The 21,680-nt window shown below is 36.8% G+C and overlaps 1 protein-coding gene across 2 annotated transcripts in view; it reads left to right on the top strand.

Annotated features, from left to right (window-relative positions):
• The window catches only part of MRC1 (mannose receptor C-type 1), a 118,839-nt gene that overhangs the window by 36,014 nt on the left and 61,145 nt on the right, over positions 1 to 21,680 (top strand). For both annotated transcript variants that reach the window (XM_079108167.1, XM_079108166.1), the window contains exons 7-15: positions 2,644 to 2,829; positions 5,555 to 5,712; positions 7,300 to 7,410; positions 9,062 to 9,177; positions 11,974 to 12,122; positions 15,031 to 15,230; positions 18,288 to 18,415; positions 18,889 to 18,976; positions 20,192 to 20,336. In XM_079108167.1, coding sequence (XP_078964293.1) covers positions 2,644 to 2,829; positions 5,555 to 5,712; positions 7,300 to 7,410; positions 9,062 to 9,177; positions 11,974 to 12,122; positions 15,031 to 15,230; positions 18,288 to 18,415; positions 18,889 to 18,976; positions 20,192 to 20,336 — 1,281 coding nt within the window. The remainder of the gene's footprint in view (positions 1 to 2,643; positions 2,830 to 5,554; positions 5,713 to 7,299; positions 7,411 to 9,061; positions 9,178 to 11,973; positions 12,123 to 15,030; positions 15,231 to 18,287; positions 18,416 to 18,888; positions 18,977 to 20,191; positions 20,337 to 21,680) is intronic.

Below are 21,680 nucleotides of genomic sequence, written 5' to 3'. Positions count from 1 at the left end.
AATTCTTCTTTCTTGGAAGAGCTCATACAGTTAGTTCCCTTTCAAAGACTTGAAATTGTCATTTTGGGGAAGAGGAGAAAGGTTATTTTATAATTTCTTTCATGTGGGAGGCAGAATTCTGTAATTTGACCTTGCTGCTTAACCCACCAGTTTCAGGTCCCTCATCTGTAAAATATAAATATTAACAATTCTTCCTGAAAGTGGCATGTGTATGGTCAAGCACTTAGTCCATTCTTATTTCTCCACTGCTCCTCCCTTGCCTTACTTCCAATTTCCACTTAGTGTTTGCATATAGCTGTACTATCTGGATTATTCTGTCATCTATAAACCCTGTTAAACCAATGCCTGGGAAAGCATACCAGAGATCAAATTTTGCAGCATTCACGATTGGTGAACCCTCTGGCAAGAACTCACCCTAGTACCTGTGGGTTCTTACAACGCTACCTTGTTTGCCCACATTCCCAAGTGTCTAGAACTGTACTGTCTGATTCAGCAACCACTAGCCACATGTGGCTTTTGTGAAAATAAAATGTGTTTAGTTCAAACTGAGATGTACTACAAATGTAGAATTCACCTGATTTCCAAGACTCAGCATGAAAAAAAGTAAAATATTCATTTTTTATTGATTACATATTGAGATGAAAATCTTTTGGGTATATTGAGTTAAATAAAATGTATTATTAAAGTGAAGTTGACCTGTTTTATTTTACTTTTACCTACTATGGCTACTAAGCAAATTAAAAATTATGTGTGTGGCTTATGTTTGTGGCCTGCATTATAGACAATGCTGCTGTGAGGAATAGTGATGTTTTGTGGGATCCTGCCGAGGGAACTCCTCTTACTTTACTTGAGCGTATTGTTTTCATGTTTGCTTGTTTATTTTGTGGTACTAGGGATTGAACTCAGGGATGCTCTGCCACTGAGATATACCCCCACTTCTTTTTATTTTGAGACAGGGTCTTACAAAGTTGCTGGTCCTTAGACTTGGGATCCTCTTGCCTCAGCCTCCAGAGTTTCTGAGATTACAGGCATGCACTGCTCAGTTGTTTACATGCTTTAAAATATGTTGAAAGATCATCTGTTCAGGTTTTAAAGTCCTCAGCATTGGCTGACATTATCTTTTTTCCTAGACAGCAAAATTAAAATATCCCACCAGAGGGCTCCAGAGCTGTGCTAACAAAAGAAAAAAAAAAAAGATATTTTTCTTTTTTTCTCCCTCCCCCACCCCCCATTACCACTGGAAGTATACAGAATCTAAACTGCATTGAGGGAATAGAGTTTTTGACATATGCATTTTCTATTATAGTAGTGCAGCATTAGGGCTTTGCATTGTCTATTTTCTTAAATTGTGACTGCACGGAATCCTGGGCTTAACCAAGGATGTTTCAGAGACTCTCTGCTTTTAGAGAAAATGGGATTGACTCTTTAAAAGAATGACATCAAAGTTCTCCTGAATTGAACATTTACTAAAGTTGCATGTTTGAGAACATTTAATATCAAGCCTAAATATATAAAATTGACCTTTATTTGGTAATGTAGTCCCTTTCTAGCCAAGGTACATTGCAGTTTAAAAGAGTATCTATAGAATTGCAAAAATAAACTGCTGTGTATCAAATATAACTTCAATTTTTTCTGCAACCAACACTCACTATAGCCGTCATGTTCCAGGGCCTATGTCAGGTTTAAGGGCATACAGGGATGTGTGAAGTGAGTCTACCTTCAAGCTTCTTTACTTGCCCTGGCTCATTACTTTTAGAGTAAACATTTACAATTATGAATTTGACCATAGCCATTCATAGCAATAATGAAGTGTTGACTACTGATTTCTTTAATAATAAATGTGTGGTGTTGGTCATTTACAAGCACATCATCTCTATTCTATTTCAAAAGAACACAGGATGAGTAGTTTAATATTAGTATTAGTAATACTACTTAAAAACATTTACACATGAGATTACTCTGGTTCATGTATGCAATAGGACTTGCTTAAAATCACACAACTATGGCAAATTCAAGTTTTGCCTGAAAGACTTCTGAATTTCTGTTGCTCTCCTACCACAGTAACACACCGTCTTTTGTGAGTGAGTAAATGGGTGGGTGGGTTCAGAGGCACAGGTGGCTGGCTCATGCTACTGTGGTTACAGAGGCTCCTTGGTGGCTCTGCCTCAGTGTGGATCTTTCTCATGCCTGCCTTATGAGTATTGCCCTCCTTGAAGAATCATGGCTCCCTAAGGTCCATGGAGAAAAAGATGCAGGGAACTATTCTAGAGGATGTATTATGTCAAAACTTTCAGGCTTCCAGCCTGAAACTGTGCAAAATAGATGCTTAGTGCAGATTTGCTGATGTTTTAGGATGTTGATAAAATTAGTCTACCTTGTCTCAGTGTAGTCTTGTTGCAGGTACACATTTTTAAAGAGACTTCCCATTTGACATTAAAGATGGATTCACTTTTTCTGTCTAAAAACAAGGCAAAAAATTTATGTCTAGCCTATCATTTATGGATCTATATGCCAGAGAGGAAAATAAATATTACCTTTATTTGCCTAACACTATTGTTTTATATTTAGAATGATGGGAAATATTATTATCATTTTAGACAAAACTTCCCTTTTAAGTGCCTTCCAAATCATCTTTTTTTCCAGAAAGTGATGTGCCTACTAAGTGTCCTAGTCAGTGGTGGCCATATGCAGGCAACTGTTACAAGATTCACAGAGAACAGAAGAAAATCCAGAGGGACGCCTTGACTGAGTGTCGAAAGGAAGGTGGTGACCTCGCAAGTATCCATAGCATTGAGGAGTTTGACTTCATTTTCTCCCAGCTGGGATATGGTGAGAAACCTTATACTGGTAATAAGCTGAGCTCCAGCACTTTCTCCTTCCTACCTCTGTCTTCAAAATTAACATAAATGTTAATTTTAATAAATTTAAATTAATAACTAAACAATACAAATCGAATAGCAAAGGCTAATCATGCTCACAGTGCAAAATCTGTACAGTAATCTAAAGCATTTTTATCACTAAAGGTAATTCAATTTTTTTTTATAATATGTAATCAAATTATGGATAGTTTAAAAATATTGTTTTCCCAGGTAGAGTCTGGATTCAGAGATGTCTACCTTAAAATTACCAACAATGTTTAACTTTTGCAATTACTTGTGTGTAGGTGTGTATTTTCTTTTTTTAAGGCCCATATTTTATCTCACAAGAAACATCTCTGAATGCACCTTCTCAAACTTTGGATTTTCTTTTATTAACGTAGCTAATGCTACTAGGGTGTTGAAGAGCAGAAAAAACACATTATTTTTGGAGTGGTTTTGGTTTGAAAGAAATTGAGGTCTCAATTTAGGTATATAACTGTTAAAGTGCATAGAAAATGTACTAAGCAGAAATAAAAGATGGGTAAATTGAGCTGAGAATGCTGGTCCCGGAGAAGAGCAAGCTAAGAAACAACATCACAATAATGGGCCTTCTGCAGTTCTTGTTGATTAAATGATTATCATTTTCATCTTCCACTGATGAGGCTGCTGAATAGCTGCAGCTGTTCTTCATTTCCACCCAGCAAAACAAGAGGAAGTGGATAGTGGTGATGGAGTTGCTGCTTCCTGACATACATATTGCCTGGAAATGGATGTCAGCTGCGGGGAGTACCCGGGAGGAAAAGCAATTAACAAGTAGATGAGAAAAAACTGAGTAGTAGCAGAAAAAGATTTAAAAGATCCCCAAACCCTGTTATTCCTACCACCTCCGGCCACTGGAAACCCTTCTCCTTGCACACATCCTTGAATGGGATTGAGAATATTGCCTACCCTGGGAAATTTGCCTAATGACTTTACACTCACACGCTGTATATTTTTGTAGGCTCATGAATGTGATTAGGAATGGCAAAGGCTGAATAGGGAGAACAGTTTTATGACAAAATATGTTTCTAGGAGTCTCTTAATACTTTATTATAATTGTGGGACTTGGGAATTGAATCTTACATTGGTCTTCAACTAAAATCCTTAGGGGATGCATGAGATCTCTTTGAAACCTATATTTGTTGCTCAAAAGATCATGATCTGCCAACTCAAGTGAGTGGAAAAGGGGGTCACCCTGGCATTGTCGTTCATGCTTCGTGGCTCTGGAAACACCTGCTGGAGTTGGCATAAGGCCAGTCAAGGACTTCTCCAAAAGCAAAGCTGAATGACAACTTTTAGGAGGAAGAAACTTAATCACTTAGGGAATTATCTATGTATTATGATAGTTTTCTCATTTTCTGTCAAAAATCATCTTTATAATCCTTTGAAGTATTTTACTTTTACCATTAAAAGATCATACATCAACTGGGCACTGTGGTGCACACCTGTAATCCCAGTGACTTGAGAGGCTAAGGCAGGAGGATGGCGAGTTCAAAGCCAGCCTCAGCAAAAGCGAGGTGCTAAGCAAATCAAGGAGACCCTGTCTCTAAATAAAAAATACAAAATAGGGGTGGGGATGTGGTTCAGTGGTTGAGTGCCCCTGAGTTGAATCCTGGTACTCCCACCCCACCAAAAAAAATCATGATGGAATTTCCAGTTATACAAATTCTTTAATTTTTTTGTTTGGAAATATTTATTTTTCCAGGCATGGAATCTTATATCGTCAATTACTGCAACTTTGTCCCATTTTTGTTGTGATATTTAGAATTTTTTAGCTCCTTATAAATCAGCAATGTCTTCCATGGAATTTGAAAAATAAATGATCTTTATCGGTTATTTTGATCTTAAACTTGTTATTGAGTTTTGCTAGTGTTTCTTGACATTTCATGGTGAAAATGATTTCGAGTCATTTGTATTTGTAGACTAAAACCTAAATGCCAACTGTCAGATACTAATCTCCTTAGTTTATATTTTTATCACTGTTTAGATCACTTTTTCTACTAAAAAAGTGATTGTTCATTAACAGAAGCAACTAGAATATTCTTTTTTTTTTTTTTTTTTTTTTTTTTGCGGTGCTGGGGATTGAACCCAGGGCCTTGTGCATGCAAGGCAAGCACTCTACCAACTGAGCTATATCACCAGCTCTAGAATATTCTTGATACCAACAATTAGTGAAATAGAACTGGTTTTAAATTTGTTATTTAAAAATATTCATGATTTAATACTAGTCAAAGAAGTTTTTTTTATATATTGGATACCATATTTCCAACAATTTACATATAGTTGGCATGGAAAATTATTTGTAACAAATAGCAGCTTCACAAGAGAGAATATAATAGTAGACCTACATTAATTTCATTTTCACAATTCACAGGAGATATCGTTTGTAATAGTGGCAACTAAAAAATGCAGTCATATTGACAATGCAAAGAAAACATTACACAACCTACAATTGACGACATAAAGTGTGGTTTACATCTGAGTCTACAACATGTAGGTCAGATTAACACCCAAGAGGATTACATTTTATGACAGTTACAGTATCAAGGGAGAGGAGTTGTGTTGACAAAGCAAAGTGCCTTCCTTTCCCTATGCCCTGCTGACCTTTGGAAAGCAACCTTTATATATACTACTTTTCTGTTTTTTTTCCTGTTTAGAGCCAAATGATGAGTTGTGGATTGGTTTAAATGACCTCAAGATTCAAATGTACTTTGAGTGGAGTGATGGGACTCCTGTGACTTTTACCAAATGGCTTCGTGGAGAACCAAGCCATGAGAATAACAGGCAGGAGGACTGTGTTGTGATGAAAGGGAAGGTAAGGCAGCTTTACTGACATCTGTCAAGTCAGGGGATTCTTCCTTCTGTCCCTCTTATCATGCAAGCTTGATGAGAGTGTTTCCATTTGAGATAATTTGATAAAGATCAAAATTGAACCAAGATTCAGAGTTAGCTTCTTGAGTTTCTCTCAATTGTCTTGCAAAGTGACATTTTCAAGAAGACCAGAAAGAAAAGAGAAAGAATGTTTTATTTTTTGCTCAAAGATAAACTAGAAACTAATTACTAGTTAATAAACTAGTAACTAATTACTAATAAGTTCCTATGCTGGGTTATGTGTGGTTATGGTACCCCCAACCACACAGTTTTATTGAGCAAATCAGAGCTTTGGTTCTTTCTTCATCTGGTTGCTCTGGGTAGAGACTGATCTGATTTTCATTCTGGAAACTAAGAATCTACTTCAAGAGTTACATTTGATCTTTCAGGTTACATGGAGATGTTATAGTAATTGACACATATCATGTAGTTGTATTTTGTTAATAGACAATGCACATGGTAGACAAAAGCTGGGATTTGCTGCTTGACTTCTTCCTTCATTTACAAAGTGGGGATAATAATTACCCAGCTCACATGTGGGTGTAAAGATTAAATGGGTTAATGCATACATTGTACACAGTTCCTGACCAAACTTATTGTTTAATAAATATTAGCTACTATTTTTGTCATTGTTGCTGATTTTATATTCAGTAATTGAAAACTTAAAAAAAGAGCGAGTGTTAACTACCCAAAGAGTAGGCAGAAGAAACCAGAGAGCATCATTCTGTTAAGGAGCTGGAAGGAGTTAAGAGACAGAAGGGTGAATAGGAACATTAGTGTTGAGATCAAGAAACAAGTATTATTTTGGCAGTGGAAGGCAAATTTGTAATTTATAAATGTTACTCTGGCTGAAGCATTGAGTACATGGAGTATTGCAATGGGTTGAGACCAAACGAAAGATGAATAACTAAATACAGAAAATACAAAAGTATTTTTCAAGATATTTAGCAATTATGGGAAAGTGGGGAGAAGTCATTTTATCATGACATGTCTAAGGAAGGGTTAGAGGGTAGAATATGAAATGAGGTGGAAAGTTGAGGCTTAAATGCAGGAAAACACTAACCAATGAAGATAGAAAGAAGAAAGAAAAGACAACTGATTTTAGGTTTGTTTCAAGGTTGGTTTATTGGGTGAGGATATTTTTCTGGATAGTATGCATGTTCTTGATTAGCCTGAAGACTGAGGTGAGTCAGAGATTGATAAAGAGGCTGCATAAAAACCTCCAAGTGAGAATAATCATTCTGGAACCTATAGGAATTCTTAGTTTATTTTTAGATTCCTCTAAGCAATAGCTTGAACATCTATGATTATAAAATCATTTGAAGTCCTAAGTTTCTTTACATCTGTATAGCTGGAGTTAAATTTGCTGTTTACATGTAAACCATTAATTTACCTTTCCCTTTTATAGTTTCCATATTCCCTTAACAACATTGAATCTTAGTTTTCCTTTTTGGAATCACAATTATAAGAAAATAGTATCAAATCAAAGAACAGATAATCATTTATTTATTTTTTTCCGTGCTCCCTAAAGGATGGGTACTGGGCAGATAGGGCCTGTGAGCGGCCACTTGACTACATCTGCAAGATGAAATCACAAACCCAAGCTCCAGAAACAGAGGAAGTAGAAACAGGCTGCCAGAAAGTGAGTACAGAATGTACACAGTGATTTAAGATCAGTCAATATTATGTGATACAGTTGGCTTTACTTTATATGAGAAATTGCTTTGCTCTCATTAGAACCAAAATGTTTCAATGGTCTAAATGTTCAGTGGTTTACTGTGTGTGGTATCACTGTTCTCTTGAAAGTTTTCTTTGAAAATTCTCTACAGTTAATGTGGGGCTACACATGGTCGGTAGTTCTGTTTAGAATGTCATTAAGAATTGGAAAAGAGAACAGGGAATAAAATGGTACACCTAATGGAGTCTGGTGAGGGCAATGACAAAGGCAAGTCATGGGAATTAGTGCCACCGAGGTGTTAGGAGTCTATGATCCTGTGAGCTGTCAAGAACATTTCCAGTAGGTAACTTCAAGTGCATATAGCAAAATATCTACGGTCACTTTTTACATGTATGGGACTGGACTTGAACTTGGAATCCTCCTGTCTCAGTCTCTCAAGTGGCTGGGATTACAAGCTTGGGCCACTGCACTGACTAGTTTGTAATTTTCGATTATGAGTTGGGGTCTACTATTCCTACCCCTAGCCCCAAGTGTCATCATCTTAGATGATCTGGTGTGGAAATATTTCTGCTGTATGTGTGTGTGTGTGTGTGTGTGTGTGTGTGTGCATCCTACTTCTTTCAGTGCCTAAGAAACCCCCCTATGTAGACCAAATATTACTTTAATACTTTGGCCATGGATCTTATACAGTGTGAATAGTGTAAAGTTGGAATTGGCATCCCTCTGTGGCACAGACTTGGCATTTATTTTCAAACTGAAGAATATTTTTTTCTGATACCCAGAACCCAGACAGATGACAAGACTCTAGTCATTTTTTGGTTCTGTGCCTAGTGTTTTCTAGTTCTCCATTCACAGAAAGGCTACTCTTACTAGTATCTTCTTCACAGAAGGGCCTCAATTCCAACTCCCTGCCTCAGATGGGTTAAAACACAAATGTTGTATTCTGTATGGTCAGGAATACCCAGCCCCTTGGAGCTTAATCTGGATTTGATACACCAGTAGACAACAACAATCTCAGCTTGTCTGTTTTCCATTTAGCTTTTAATATTTTACTTATGTCTGGTACTTGGAGAGTTCCCCTTCTTCCTGTGAAACTCCATTATGGATTTTTCATTTATTGCCGTGTATTTATCTAGTATTTCCGTGTATTTGACAAATGGGAGAGAGCCACATCAAGTTGTGTTGCCTGAGGTGGGACAAGTGCTCTCCTATGATCAGATGATATAGATTTGATTTCACTATTGATGATTGGTCCCTATAGATGGCCAGACTTGCTATTTCTCAAATTATTTTCCATGGTTACTTTTCTGAACTGAAATCTTAGCCATTTTGTTCAGTTTCTTCAGTGAACATTTCACAAATAGTTGAAGGACACATCAGAATTGAGGAGAATGACCACCATTCACAATTTCTCATGGGAGGGACAATGTAATACTGTGTTGTTTATTTATATATATATATATAATTTTTATTGCATTTCAAATCCTTCAAGTTTGTATTCTTTAGATACTTCTACTGTTTAATTTGTTTCATGATAGAATAATTATTAAAATATATTTTTAACATATATGCATAATAATATGCTTTTTTCTCTATTGCTTGATGACATTAATAGGGCTGGAAAAGGCATGGCTTTTACTGCTATTTGATTGGACACACACTTTCAACATTTACAGAAGCCAATCAAACATGCAAAAATGAGAAAGCTTATTTGACAACCGTTGAAGACAGGTATGTAACTATTTTAATTTTATTTTAAATTATAGTCAAATAATACAAAGTTTCCAGTAAGGCCTATCAGTATGCTCTAAATTTCAGAGTGAATTATGTGTGACCTTGTTGTATGGCTTACGAAAGTAAAACCATTAAAAACAATATTTTTACTTGAATTCTTAATTCCAATTATTGTAAAATATTTTGCTACTTTTAGTATTATAAAGCAATATTCAGAACAGTTTTCTAATAATCTAATGAATGGTTTTAGAGTGAACTTTTATTTGATCTACTATATGTCAAAATTTTAAAACAGGAAAAATAAGTAAAATTTGTCAACTCGAAATCCCACTTTTTATTTTTGCCACTTCCTCCACCAAAAAAAGAGGACAGAAAAGACTGAATTTGAGGATACAGAAGGAAAGACCAAATCAAACTCAGTTGCTCCTTATAGACACACAATACAGATCACTTCTGGGATCTGTAAGGATTTCTCTCCACCAGCCAACAAATAATTCTGCAACAGACACTCGCTGAGTCTCCACTAATTCACTACAGTTGCTGACACTGTCTACCTGGAGATGAAGGAGTCAGTCCAAGGTTGAGGACTCAGGTCCCAAGACTCCCCAAACCTCCTTCAAACGCCACTCACAAGTCCCAGGTGTTTTACCTGTGCTTCTGACTGACTGTGTAGGACTTCCTACAGCCTCTTCTTTATGTTCAATTAATTTGCTTGAGCAGCTCAGGGAACTCAGGGAAACACTTACTCACATTTCCTGGTTTATTGTGAAGGATATAAATAAAGAGATGCACAGGGTATGGTGTGGGAGAAGGTGCACAGAACTTCCAAGCCCTTCTGATTATACTACCCTCCAGGAACCTCCATGTGTCCAGTGGTCTGGAAGCTCTCTGAACCCTGTCCTTTTGTGCTTTTAATCCAGACTTCCTTGGCTAGACATGATTTCTAATGGACTGGCTGGGGAAACTCAGAAAGACCTGCTGTTCACATTCCTCTTGGCTCCTCTGCAGAATCCCTCTCTCCCGGCATAGGGCAGGACCCCTCTAGAATGAGACAGTATTATGACTTACTATAAAACAAGATATGTCAGAATTATGAGCCTGGAGTTGAGGACAAAATCCTATCTATTTATCTATTTCTTATTTATCTATTTATCTATCTATCTCAAAGTATCACAGAGAATAATTTTTTTAGTCTTTCCATCCTTTCATTTTTTTTTTTTTAACTTCATTAATAGGCTTACAGGTCAAGAAAATCAAATGGTTATAGAGATTTTATATAACTTTTAACCTCTAAGATACGATCCATCTTTCAGATTTACTTATTCATTCTTCACTTAATTCTCTGTAAAGCCTTGCATTGGGCACCCAAGAAAATGAAAAGAAACTTAAAAATATTATTTTTTGTAGTCAAGAGGCAAAAATAATCAAGTATTAGTAGATATTATAAAAATAAATTATATTTATTGGTCTTTCAAAGCCAACTCAATAAAAAGTCTAGGGGATATTGTTGATATTAAAAATCTTTTCATAGGCTGGCGGCAGTGGCAGGAGGATCACAAGTTTGAGATCAACCTCAGCAACTTAGCAAGGCCCAAAGCAACTTAGTAAGAACCTGTCTCAAAATAAAAAATAGAAGACTGGGGATGTAGCTCAGTGGTAAAAATGAATGTCATAATATTTATAGTCTTTATAAAACAACTGTATTTCAACGTATATCTTCCTCTCATGTATAGTTAAATGCTAATACATCACTGCACACTCATGATGCAAACATCTGAAAATCAGAACACTTTTCATCTTCTGACAGGGGAGATAAAGTGCCTATCTTTAAGTACCCCAGGGACAGTTCTGATCTGCACTGATCATTGATTTGTTGGTCTATTGAAGAACTATGTACAAGATTTCACTGTATTTCACATTAGTTTTTCTGTGTTTTCAGTGACATTTATATTCAGGAGCCCACTAACTTGTTAAATTTGGTTTTCAGATATTTAAGAAAAATAAGTTGCATTTGGAACTTTTGTTTGTCTGATTTGGTGCATGAAATCATTCAGACTATGGTCAAATAATGTTCTGTTATTGCTATATCTCTCCACATTCATTCTCTGCTCTCTTTGAAGTCATCTACTTCTCTGTCCATTCTGAAAACTTTCTCTTGTTGGAGAGATTTCTGTCTGTGTTACCATCTGTCAATTAAAACAAACTTTGGTTGCTTTGTCAAACAAATTGCATTGTTATCCGATGTAGTCAATTCCAGGATGAGGACGCAAAGGCAAAGTGTTAGAATTCATGAATCTGCCCCCAGCTCTCTGCAGAGACTGAATTTTTGCTTCTATTTCTTGAAAATTTTCTGTTTCAGAGTTGAGACATTAGGATGAAATTGAGGGAGAAATCCACATAGATTATTGCATTTGCAACATCTTTGATAATGTTACTATCCTTCTGCTTGCTTAATCAAGAATGGAGTGGAGTGTTTGGCCTATTTAAGAAGTGAAATGATTGTTTAAAGAATTTTTAAAAAAATTAATATAGATCCTTTGTATTTTGAGGAGGGGTATTAGAAATGACTTCAGTATATTTTAATGATTTTATTTACTCAGTTCTACATTTTTCCTTTATAAACTTGCATTACTTTAGTGGAAATTTTTATAAAATTTTATAATACAATATGATTGCATTACCAACTAAATCATAGCTCAAACATAGAACTGAGATAGTTTTCATGTTGATAAGATTAAAAAAATTATGTAAATGTTTCTAAAGATTAGTTGAATATTAATTTTTATTTTAAAGATATGAACAAGCATTCCTGACTAGTTTGGTTGGATTGAGGCCAGAAAAATATTTTTGGATAGGACTTTCAGATATACAAAACAAAGGGACCTTTCAGTGGACAGTGGAGGAGGAGGTGCAGTTCACCCACTGGAATTCAGACATGCCAGGTATGTGCACTACCTTTTTGTAGGGATCTGTTCATTCTAGGAATCCATCAGATCAAACTGGTTACTTCTCTCTGAACCTTTCCAAGTAGACTATGGAAATTTATTGTGCTTTCAGTAACTGTTTATATTTCTCTCTTTTTGTTTTTTCTTTTTCTTTTTTAAATCTCCATGAGTTTTCAGTGTTCTAAGGGGGAAAAAAGGAAGAGAGAAATTGCTGGTTCATTCGGTACTGGTTTATTTGAAAAACACTTATGAAATCCTAAGTGGTCATAAATGTTCTGAATAGTGAACTTTCTGAAAACCTAAATCTTTATTAAATGGATATACAACTTTTGGTGCAACTATAAAGAGAAATATTATTGTTCTTGAGTGGTGGGGTGAAGAACACTGCTTATGTGGAATTCATTATTCTAATATCTTGAATATGTGATTATGTTTAACCCTTTGAGTGTAAAAGAGTAGGATTTATTCAAGTGAGAAAAAGAGAGACAGAATTCCCTCAAAGGGGACCCATTTGGGGTTGCCACTTAAGTGTGCTAGTCTAGGGGTTTTTATATAACTACTGGCATTTTATATAACTAAGGACATTGCTCAGTGTCTGTGCTGATCAGGCATTGGAGATGTAACAATGCAATAGGTCAAAATCTGTGCTAATTAGGTATTGGAAAAGTGCCAAGGCTATTGGTTCACCCTTGAGTTTGTAGCCTTCACTCAGGCCTATTCCATCTTCCCCTTGTAGCAGCCTGGGAAGAAAGGAGTTAGCTGGAATGTTTGTCATGCTTTTACAGTTTAATCTCATGAAGTGGCCTTTCCATTTACAGAAGTCTTTATGAGGGCCATTTCCTCAACTGCCTATTTTATTATCTATCTATCCTATCTTATTTGACAAAACACAGCATATTCAACAGACTTTATAGAAACTATTTCATGTTCCTGAGTCAGAAGCTAAAAAAGAAAACAATAGTCCAAGTGTGTGTATCTACTACATGATCTAATAATACACCCTAAACTCCTGGAGTTATTTTAATTTGTATTCTCAGATTCTAATAAGAAAAGCAGATCCACAATCTGAATGGCATGATTCTTGTATAATTATTAAATTATTGAACTTTATGAAAAATAATCAGATGGTGGCTCATTCTTAAAGTTACTGGGTAGGATTTTAAGAACTGAATGTGTATTTAAAAAAAGAATGGTCGAAATGGTCATTTTTACTCTTTGGCTTTACTTTGCCTCTTTTGCTCATTCAGCAGTAAGATTTTGCAAGATTAATCCAGGAATGTCTTTCAGGGGAATAAAAACAAATCAAACTGTAGCTGGGAACAGTGGTACAATGTACTGCTTTGAGAAGAACAGGCAAGAACTGCCGGGCTGTTCCCCTCATGCTATGGTGACCCGATTCTGGGGGTCCAGTTCTCATGTATTCCAGAGTAATCAGGTTTCAACTCAGGACTGAAAAGGGGAGGGGATTATTGTGGGAGTCAGAGAATACTCTTGGAGTGTCAGGACATCAGGTATTTAAGAGAAAATATTCTGGAAAAAATACACCTTCTTAGAATTATGAGAATTACATCTAAGCCCATAAATGTCCTTTAAAATATCACGAATAAAAATATTAACTCATTGGAACAACAAGAAATTAGGATGATTTCAAAGCTCTTAGTTAATTAGTATTTGGAAATAACCACATCTAAGAAACAGAATTATAAACCATTGAGCTTGTTGCAGAGGAGATCTGCCTGTGGAGCCAAAGTGGCCACGGGAGTCTGTAGCCACCAGTTTTTAAAATCCTGAAGGAAGAATTTGCACGGAGTTGCACAGAGTGTAGGTAGAAATGAGTGTTACATACAGTATAGGAACCAGGTGGCTCCTAGAGAATCTGTTTTTCTTTTTTTTTTTTTTTCTCTTGAGTTTGGGGTTCCTTTAGTTTCACATTCTTCCCTTAAGTGGTTTGGGACCCTTTGTATAACTCTCAACCAGTAACCTTTGGAGGGTCCTGAGAAACTCATCACAAGGCGTGGGTGTGGTATGATCTTGAAACCATCATTCCCTTAAGAGGTTACAATTAACTACCACCAGGGAGATTTGACATACCAGTTCCCGTTTTCCAGATGTTTGTGTCAATAAGGTTCTCTGTGATTCACTGTCCTAAGCCCTAGGGACTTTCTTTGATGATATGTCTAATGCCCTCTCCACAAGTGACCCCTTTCTTCGTCCTTCCCCCTAACATATTCATTGTTTTATTTTAAGTACTTCTTGAAGTTGACATTTGTCACAACTCTGTCAGCAAGGCCCTGTGCTTGCGTTTTAAGATGAAGAATCAAGTTCAGAGTAGTTGAGTAACTTACCTGAAATCTTCATCCTCAGGAGTGTCTCATTTTGAAGTCTGTAAACCACTTTAGCCCTGGGAGACCTCCAAGGACCCAAGGGGAGGAAAAGTTCTTAAAGAACTAAAGAAGAAAGGCAAACGGGCAGCCAGGCTTACAAGAAGGAAGGAAGGAAGGAAGGAAGGGAGGGAGGGAGGGAGGGAGGGAGGGAGGGAGGAAGGAAGGAAGGAAGGAAGGAAGGAAGGAGCACTAACCTATTACTTTGTCATTATGGCACATCTGATCACACTAAAATGTATCACGGTATGATTATGTGTGAGGTGCCCTGCCAGATGTTAGAAATTCAAAATGTTATAAAAACTTTCTATGATTAAAATCATAATTCAGTTGGATACAGACCATGTAAATAAAAGGCCAGAGATGCTTCCTGCCAAATGCTGCTGTACTGCTCTCCTGTCCCGCGTCCCTGCGTGCAGATCTGAGCGCACATCCTCACCCTCCGCCTGGAACGGGCTGCTGTGTGCATGGCAGGCCTGCAGTCGGCACCTGTGACTGAATTCTGCTTTCTGTGTTTAATGCAGGGCGAAAGGCGGGATGTGTTGCCATGAGAACTGGACTTGCAGGGGGTTTATGGGATGTTCTCAAATGTGATGAAAAGGCAAAATTTGTGTGCAAGCACTGGGCAGAAGGAGTAACTCGGCCACCAGAGCCCACGACAACTCCCGAGCCCAAGTGTCCGGAGGATTGGGGTACCACCAGTAAAACAAGCTTGTGCTTCAAGGTAAGCATCAGTTACTAAGCTAATAATCGGAAATATCCATCAGCCCAAAGAATCACCTAAGGAATTAGACAAACGTGCAGAGAAAAAAAAAAAAAAAAAAAAAAAAAAAAAAAAGCATACACCCTAGAAATTATATTCTAATTTTATTGATCTAGAGAGAATCTGGGCATCAATTGGGTGAGTGCTGGTGGCCTGTTTAGACCAACAAACACAGCCAACAACACAAATGTAACTCGCAGAAGTCTTTCCTTGCCCGCCTTGCTATTATCACGCCCTCTCTGTTTTCTCTGTTCATCCAGGTTTTCTGATCCTATTGTGAGCTCATAATTTTTTTCATCTTGATAAGAAATTTTGTTCCCCCTCCTGCTATCCTACTGCATCTCATTTTTGCCTGCTCTTGGAGCCTCAGCTAACTTAATTAGCAAACTAATCTCCAATAGTGCCATGGAAGTATTCAAGAGAAAATACTTCATTTTTCTGATTTCATCCCTGATGGACATACTAATGGAGGATGAGGGCATGGAGGGGTGGGGGCACATGGCCTTTCAGTGCCCTTTAAATATCAGCTCAGTATCTACTCTTATTCTGCACATTCCGAGGTTGGACCATCTATTTCTTCTTGATACCGTCAAGTTCACCAGAATAAACAGTCAGTCAAACAGAAATAGAAACAAAAACAGAAACAAATAAAACTCAATGAATTAAGAATTTGGAGCTACCCCCCTTCCCCCCATCTCTCTCTTTCTCATATGTCACATCCTTTCTAGAAAAAAAATCACATTTAGACAAATACAGAAATGTATCTACTGCTTAATATTATCGTCCTGCGGTCATGACCTCTTTGATGGCATATGGTCATGACATGCCTTACAAGACTCTTCAGCGAGACTGATGAAGAATGTCTGTCAGGCCTAGAGACATGGCTCAGTGGTAGAGCCCTTGCGTAGCATATGTGAGGCCTGGGGGTCCATCTGAGCATTACAAAACAAAACCAAACAAAAAAACCTGTTTCAGAATGAAGTTGTGCAGTGTCTCTAATTGAAGAAAGGATGTGGGGAGTTGAGCTGGTCACTCCCACTAGTAGTGTACCATGGAGCATGGATGGGTGGATTGTCTTGCAGATCAGAGGAATAAAATCCATGGACACAAGGGTGAGAGCAAAGTTACAGGATTTATTACAGCAATAGAAAGTAAGCAGAGCTCTCGAAGAGAGAGAGATTCCAAGAGAGGGTTGCCAACAGATTTGTTGTCTAGAGGTTTTTATGGTCTCCATCTGTCCCTAGAGGTGATTGGTTGGGTATAGGATTCAGAGAGGGACCAGTCAATTCTATTTTGTCTTTTCCAACAAATCCAGAGAGAGTAGTTTTCAAGCCTTTATTTACATAAAGATGGCGCGAGGGTTTGTTGGCACAAGAGTGTAGTGCTTTAGAGGTTTGGTAGTTGGCCATTGCTAGGAGTAGGGGTAGGGGTAGTTAAGGAAGAGTCACTGTGGTTGAAGCTGTCAAGGGCAGTGACAGGATGTTCTCCAGGCCTGATAACAAGTTCTCATTCCCTCCTTCCTTTCTCTGGGGCCTTATCCTATCTGCGTATGCATGGTCTACCTTCCTGCCTCAGTAGCAATAGAGATCAATGAGTTGTTCAATCCAGGTAGACTTGTTAGGGTTAAAAGTTACTTTACGTAGAAGGGAATATATTGAGCCAAGACAGAAGAGACTGGATTATTTGAGGACTAACCCAAAGCTGACTAGGTATTTTATTGTTATCTCTGTAAATTTTGCTTCACTACATAAAGGCCAGTTTCCTTGCACATAGAGCCCTTTGCCTGAGGGTGGTAGGCTGAGGAGATTTGTTGCAGATTTTTTTTTTTTTTTTTTTTTAAGATAAGCAACAGAATTATCCAGAGCTGGGAAATGAACTAGGAATTCCACTAAACAATATTCAGATTGCTGTTCAACAGATCAGTATACGTGCTTCACGAGAAATGATGAAGTTTTAAACAGGGTTGGAGTTAGTAGTTATTTGGAAATACATAAACCACCTTTGTAAGTATTAACATGTGGGAACTGATAATTTTCAGCTAATAGTAAATTTATTTAAGAAAATAAAATCTGGTATCGGAGTCTACCTCAGGGAAAGTGCTCACTGGAGACTTGGAAGTCTTGGAAGCTACTGATGTGAAAACTTGCTCAAGTCAAATTCAGGTCAAGGTGAAGTTTTTCTCACATTTCTTGATGACAACCTAGGTAGCCAGAGTCCATTAAAAGCAAATCCCTTTTCCCATAGCCTGCCAGGCGATGTTCATGAACAATGAATGAAAATTATAAAAGTCAGTGGCTACGATGAACTCCTGTTCTGTTACATACTGGTAGGTCCATCCCAGAAGGTCACTGTGGATTCCATTTCATAGCTTCTATTTGCAGTCCCCTGGAGAATAGGAAATAGTCCCTAAATTATGACAGTCACTAAATGAAGTTTACCTTGTAACTGCTTTCTGCCAGATAAGTGTCCGTCTTTGCCTTGTGCTCCACTAGTTATTAAAATGTGCAAGTTGGAGGAAATAAGGACACTATCAACCACATGTTGGAAGATTGTGAGGTTATTCACCATTGAAGCTAAACAGGGTAACACTCTAGGGCACAATTTTAGGGAGGTCATTTTCCTTAAGGTTTTCCTTATATGTTTGCTTTTTTCTGCACCAAAAATTTATTTATTTTTTTTGCATCTCTAGTCCTCTTTTCACTTTTAACCAAACTACCTCTTTCCTCCACAATGAGCTATGTACATAATCCATATGCTTCTATGAGTCTAATCTAATGAAATAATTTTATCTAATAAAATGCTTTTATTTTCTAAGGCTTTCTCAAAAATATCACCCCCCAAGTTTTCTTACCCAAGCATTCACTCATAAGTTGATTTTACATGAAGAGAATTATATTGTTTGGGGATATTACAATGTTTTGCTTTTCTATACATGACATCTCATCAAAAGCAGATGATTACTTCTTTTGATTTGGCAAGCTATGCAGTGTAAAATGGTTTCTGAAATCATATCTTTAGCTGTTTGCAAAAGGAAAACATGAGAAGAAGACATGGTTTGAATCTCGAGATTTCTGTCGAGCTCTGGGTGGAGAGCTAGCTAGCATCAATAATAAAGAGGAGCAGCAAATAATATGGCGATTAATAACGTAAGTGCCTTTTCTTTTACCTGTTTGTATTTCATGTTAATGATGTTGACAAAATGCTTACATTTCTGAAATTGTTGGGTCAGGATGTTACTTTAAACACCTGCTTCATGTCCCAAATCCACCGGCACTGGTTGATCTACTTTTAGTTCAAATTCCTTTAATTTTAGAAGTTTAAATTCAGTCATCAATTTCTCCACCAACTAGGAAACACTCAATACACATTTATCAAATGAATGAATAAATTACCAATGTTCATTGCTTTGCAAGGATTTCTTCTCAGTGGGCCATTTTCGTTATATTTCTAGGTTGTACCAAAACATATATCTATTCTACAATACTTGATTTTAGTTGTTAAATCTTTTAACTCGTTTACTAACTAATTTATATTTTGGAGGTAACTTTCAAATCTGGTAAGTCTTAGAGGTTATTGAACTTGTTTCTTGAAATAGCATGTTTTCTTTATGTTTTGTTAGGGGTAGTGGGCACTACCATGAACTGTTTTGGCTGGGATTGACTTACGGAAGTCCTTCAGAGGGATTCACCTGGAGTGATGGTTCTCCTGTGAGTAATTTAATTTAATACATAATTTTTAATCCATTCACGTATTTACTTTGATGTTATCCTTTGACTTAATTAAAATTTTCAGTAAGACAGGCTACTGTGATGGCTAGATACAATATTTTATGCAAAATAAACACATTTTGAGGACCAGTAGCCTGCTCTTGGGTAAACAGTTCTCCTGTTAACCCAAAGCAATAATGTGGTTTACTGGATGGAAAAAAAAAATAGAAACTCACTGCACTAGTTCATATAAAATATCTTCATTCTATACAAAATTGGTGTGCAAGTAGTTAAAATTCTTCAAGACTGAGTGTTATATAGCCTCTTCTAGATAGCAGAATTGGGCACAACTTTTTACTTTTCCATTAGGGTTTATCCGATTTCTCCATTCTCAGAATTGGGGAAATAAAATGTTGTGGCACTTGCTGGCAATATTTAGCCATCCTAGTTGTTACAGGAAATTATTTTGTATCACTTCAGTTCTTCTCTTCTTGTAACCCACCAGCAATTTTTCAAGGTACTTAGAATGGTTTATTTGGTGGCTTCATGGATATCTGGATTTTATATTCGTATCTCTGGAAAAAAGATCATAGTGCTTAGTCCAAAATTCTGTGGGCTCTGATCACAATGAAAACTCTGTAGAGTACCTAAATGTAGGACTTCTGTTGATTTCCACTGCTCATTTTGGCAAAGTTTGGTAGGTTTGTTTGCTAACATTTTATAGGTATTTTTCTTTGTAAGAAGAATTAATTATATTTCTTTATCCTACCCATCTAACGAACAGAAAGTTTCCAACAACTCACTGAAATATTATCTTTTAAGAGTAGTTTTAGTAGCTTCTCATACCCAGAAGTGGAACTTTTTTGCTAAGTTTTTCCTATGTATAAATCCCACTCTTGTAGCCCTTGGATCCATTCTATTTAAAGAGAGCAAAGAAAATGTCATAATAATCAATTTCCTACTTTAGTCAACTTCAAAAGTTTCCATGTAATAAAAGCTATTTCTTTCTCATTCATGTTCATAAACCACTTTCAAGTCAAAGCTCTGGTGAAAAAATAAATAAGTGGATGACAAATGCAAACATTTCTTTGTTCTATTTGGACAGATGATTGACATTGGCCTGACAACAGATTGTTAATAGTTGCAATCTTGTTTCTAATATAGCACCGCTTCTTGGTCTTTGGGCTAAGATCGAATGTAATGTTTCTAATACAGGTTTCATATGAAAACTGGGCTTATGGAGAACCTAATAATTATCAAAATGTTGAGTACTGTGGTGAGCTGAAGGGTGAGCCTGGTATGTCCTGGAATGATATTAACTGTGAACATCTTAACAACTGGATCTGCCAAATACAAAAAGGTATGATCAACGGCCCTTCTCTTTCTCTGAGATTGGATCACGAATCTTCCGACACCCCTGAGTCCTCTCTTTATTAGTGGAACTAAACAAACTACAGAATAAAGGAACTGTCAGGGACTGTCACTTCACAGGATAAGAATGAAGTCATCATGCACAGATAAATGTTCCAAAGGAACACAAGATCAAAAGTCCAGGACAAGAGTCACATCCTCCAAAACTTCCCATAAGCAGTTCTGATTCTGGCCCAGTTCTACAGTAGCAGGAGTGGGTGGGTGACCTGCACTGTGAAGCAGAGTAATAAAAGGGCAATGAAATTTCTTGTTTGGTTTTCACCTCTAACCTTTGACACCAGTCATCAAATACGTTAAAGCTGTTCCAGGTCTGCATAGTTTAAGTGTTGATTTCTCACCTCAATATTTGACATTAAGTTCAAGCACCTTTTGGAGGTCCCTGATGCCATTAGACAAACCGTGTTATAAGGTGACTCAGAAAGTTCCACACATCCAAGTCAAACACTGAGGTCAGAGATCCAGGTTCTGATGTTAACACAACAAACACGCAAACATACCCTTGAACCAAAAATCTTTGTTTAATAGATAAATGGAACCACATCGCCCTCTGCTGTTGGGAAATCATAGCAACTGCCCCAGTCAGCAGCTAGGGCACCTCAAGCCCCTGCTCCCTGGCTGCTTAGCTTCCTTATTCCTTCTGCTTAGACAGTGCTTTCAAAGTTTTGGAACAGATGAACCAAGGGACCACGTTTCTAAAAAGGTGTCCTGGATGCCAATGACTAGTATCCTTTTTGTATTATTAGTAAAACAACTCTGTTCTACTGTTCTAGATGTTAAATACATTAACTCAAAAGGTGGGTAGCCTGAGTCCTTTTATCAGATTCCAAGAAAATTCAGATACATTATTAACTCCTCAGAAAGAAAAATAATTAATTTAAATTTTAATAAAACATATATTTAATAAGATTCTTTGAGAAAATATATTCATATTTTATACATAAATAGTTTACATTTGAATAATGAAATTGAAAGTGATTTCACAGCTAACTATAAGATATCTCACTGGAAACCTAATACCTATTGAGTACCTACTGCATACCAATAACTCACATATTTTACCCCATCTATTTACACATACCGTTAATCCCTTTTAGCAGTTAACAAAATAAATACATTAAATCGAGGCTTATATTTGAAGCTGGCCTTCCTGATTTTAAAACTTGTGCTCTTTTCTTTCCTTTAAGTTACCACATGTGCCTAGAAACTATCTTCCAATTTCTGGTGACCATTATTGTACCCAATTTATTTAAATTTTAATTAATAATTCTTTTTC

Source organism: Sciurus vulgaris, assembly GCF_902686455.1.
Source record: "Sciurus vulgaris genome assembly, chromosome: 12".
Taxonomy (NCBI): Eukaryota; Metazoa; Chordata; class Mammalia; order Rodentia; family Sciuridae; genus Sciurus; species Sciurus vulgaris.
Note: the sequence above shows the minus strand (reverse complement) of the source record. Positions and strands in the feature narration are given on the sequence as shown.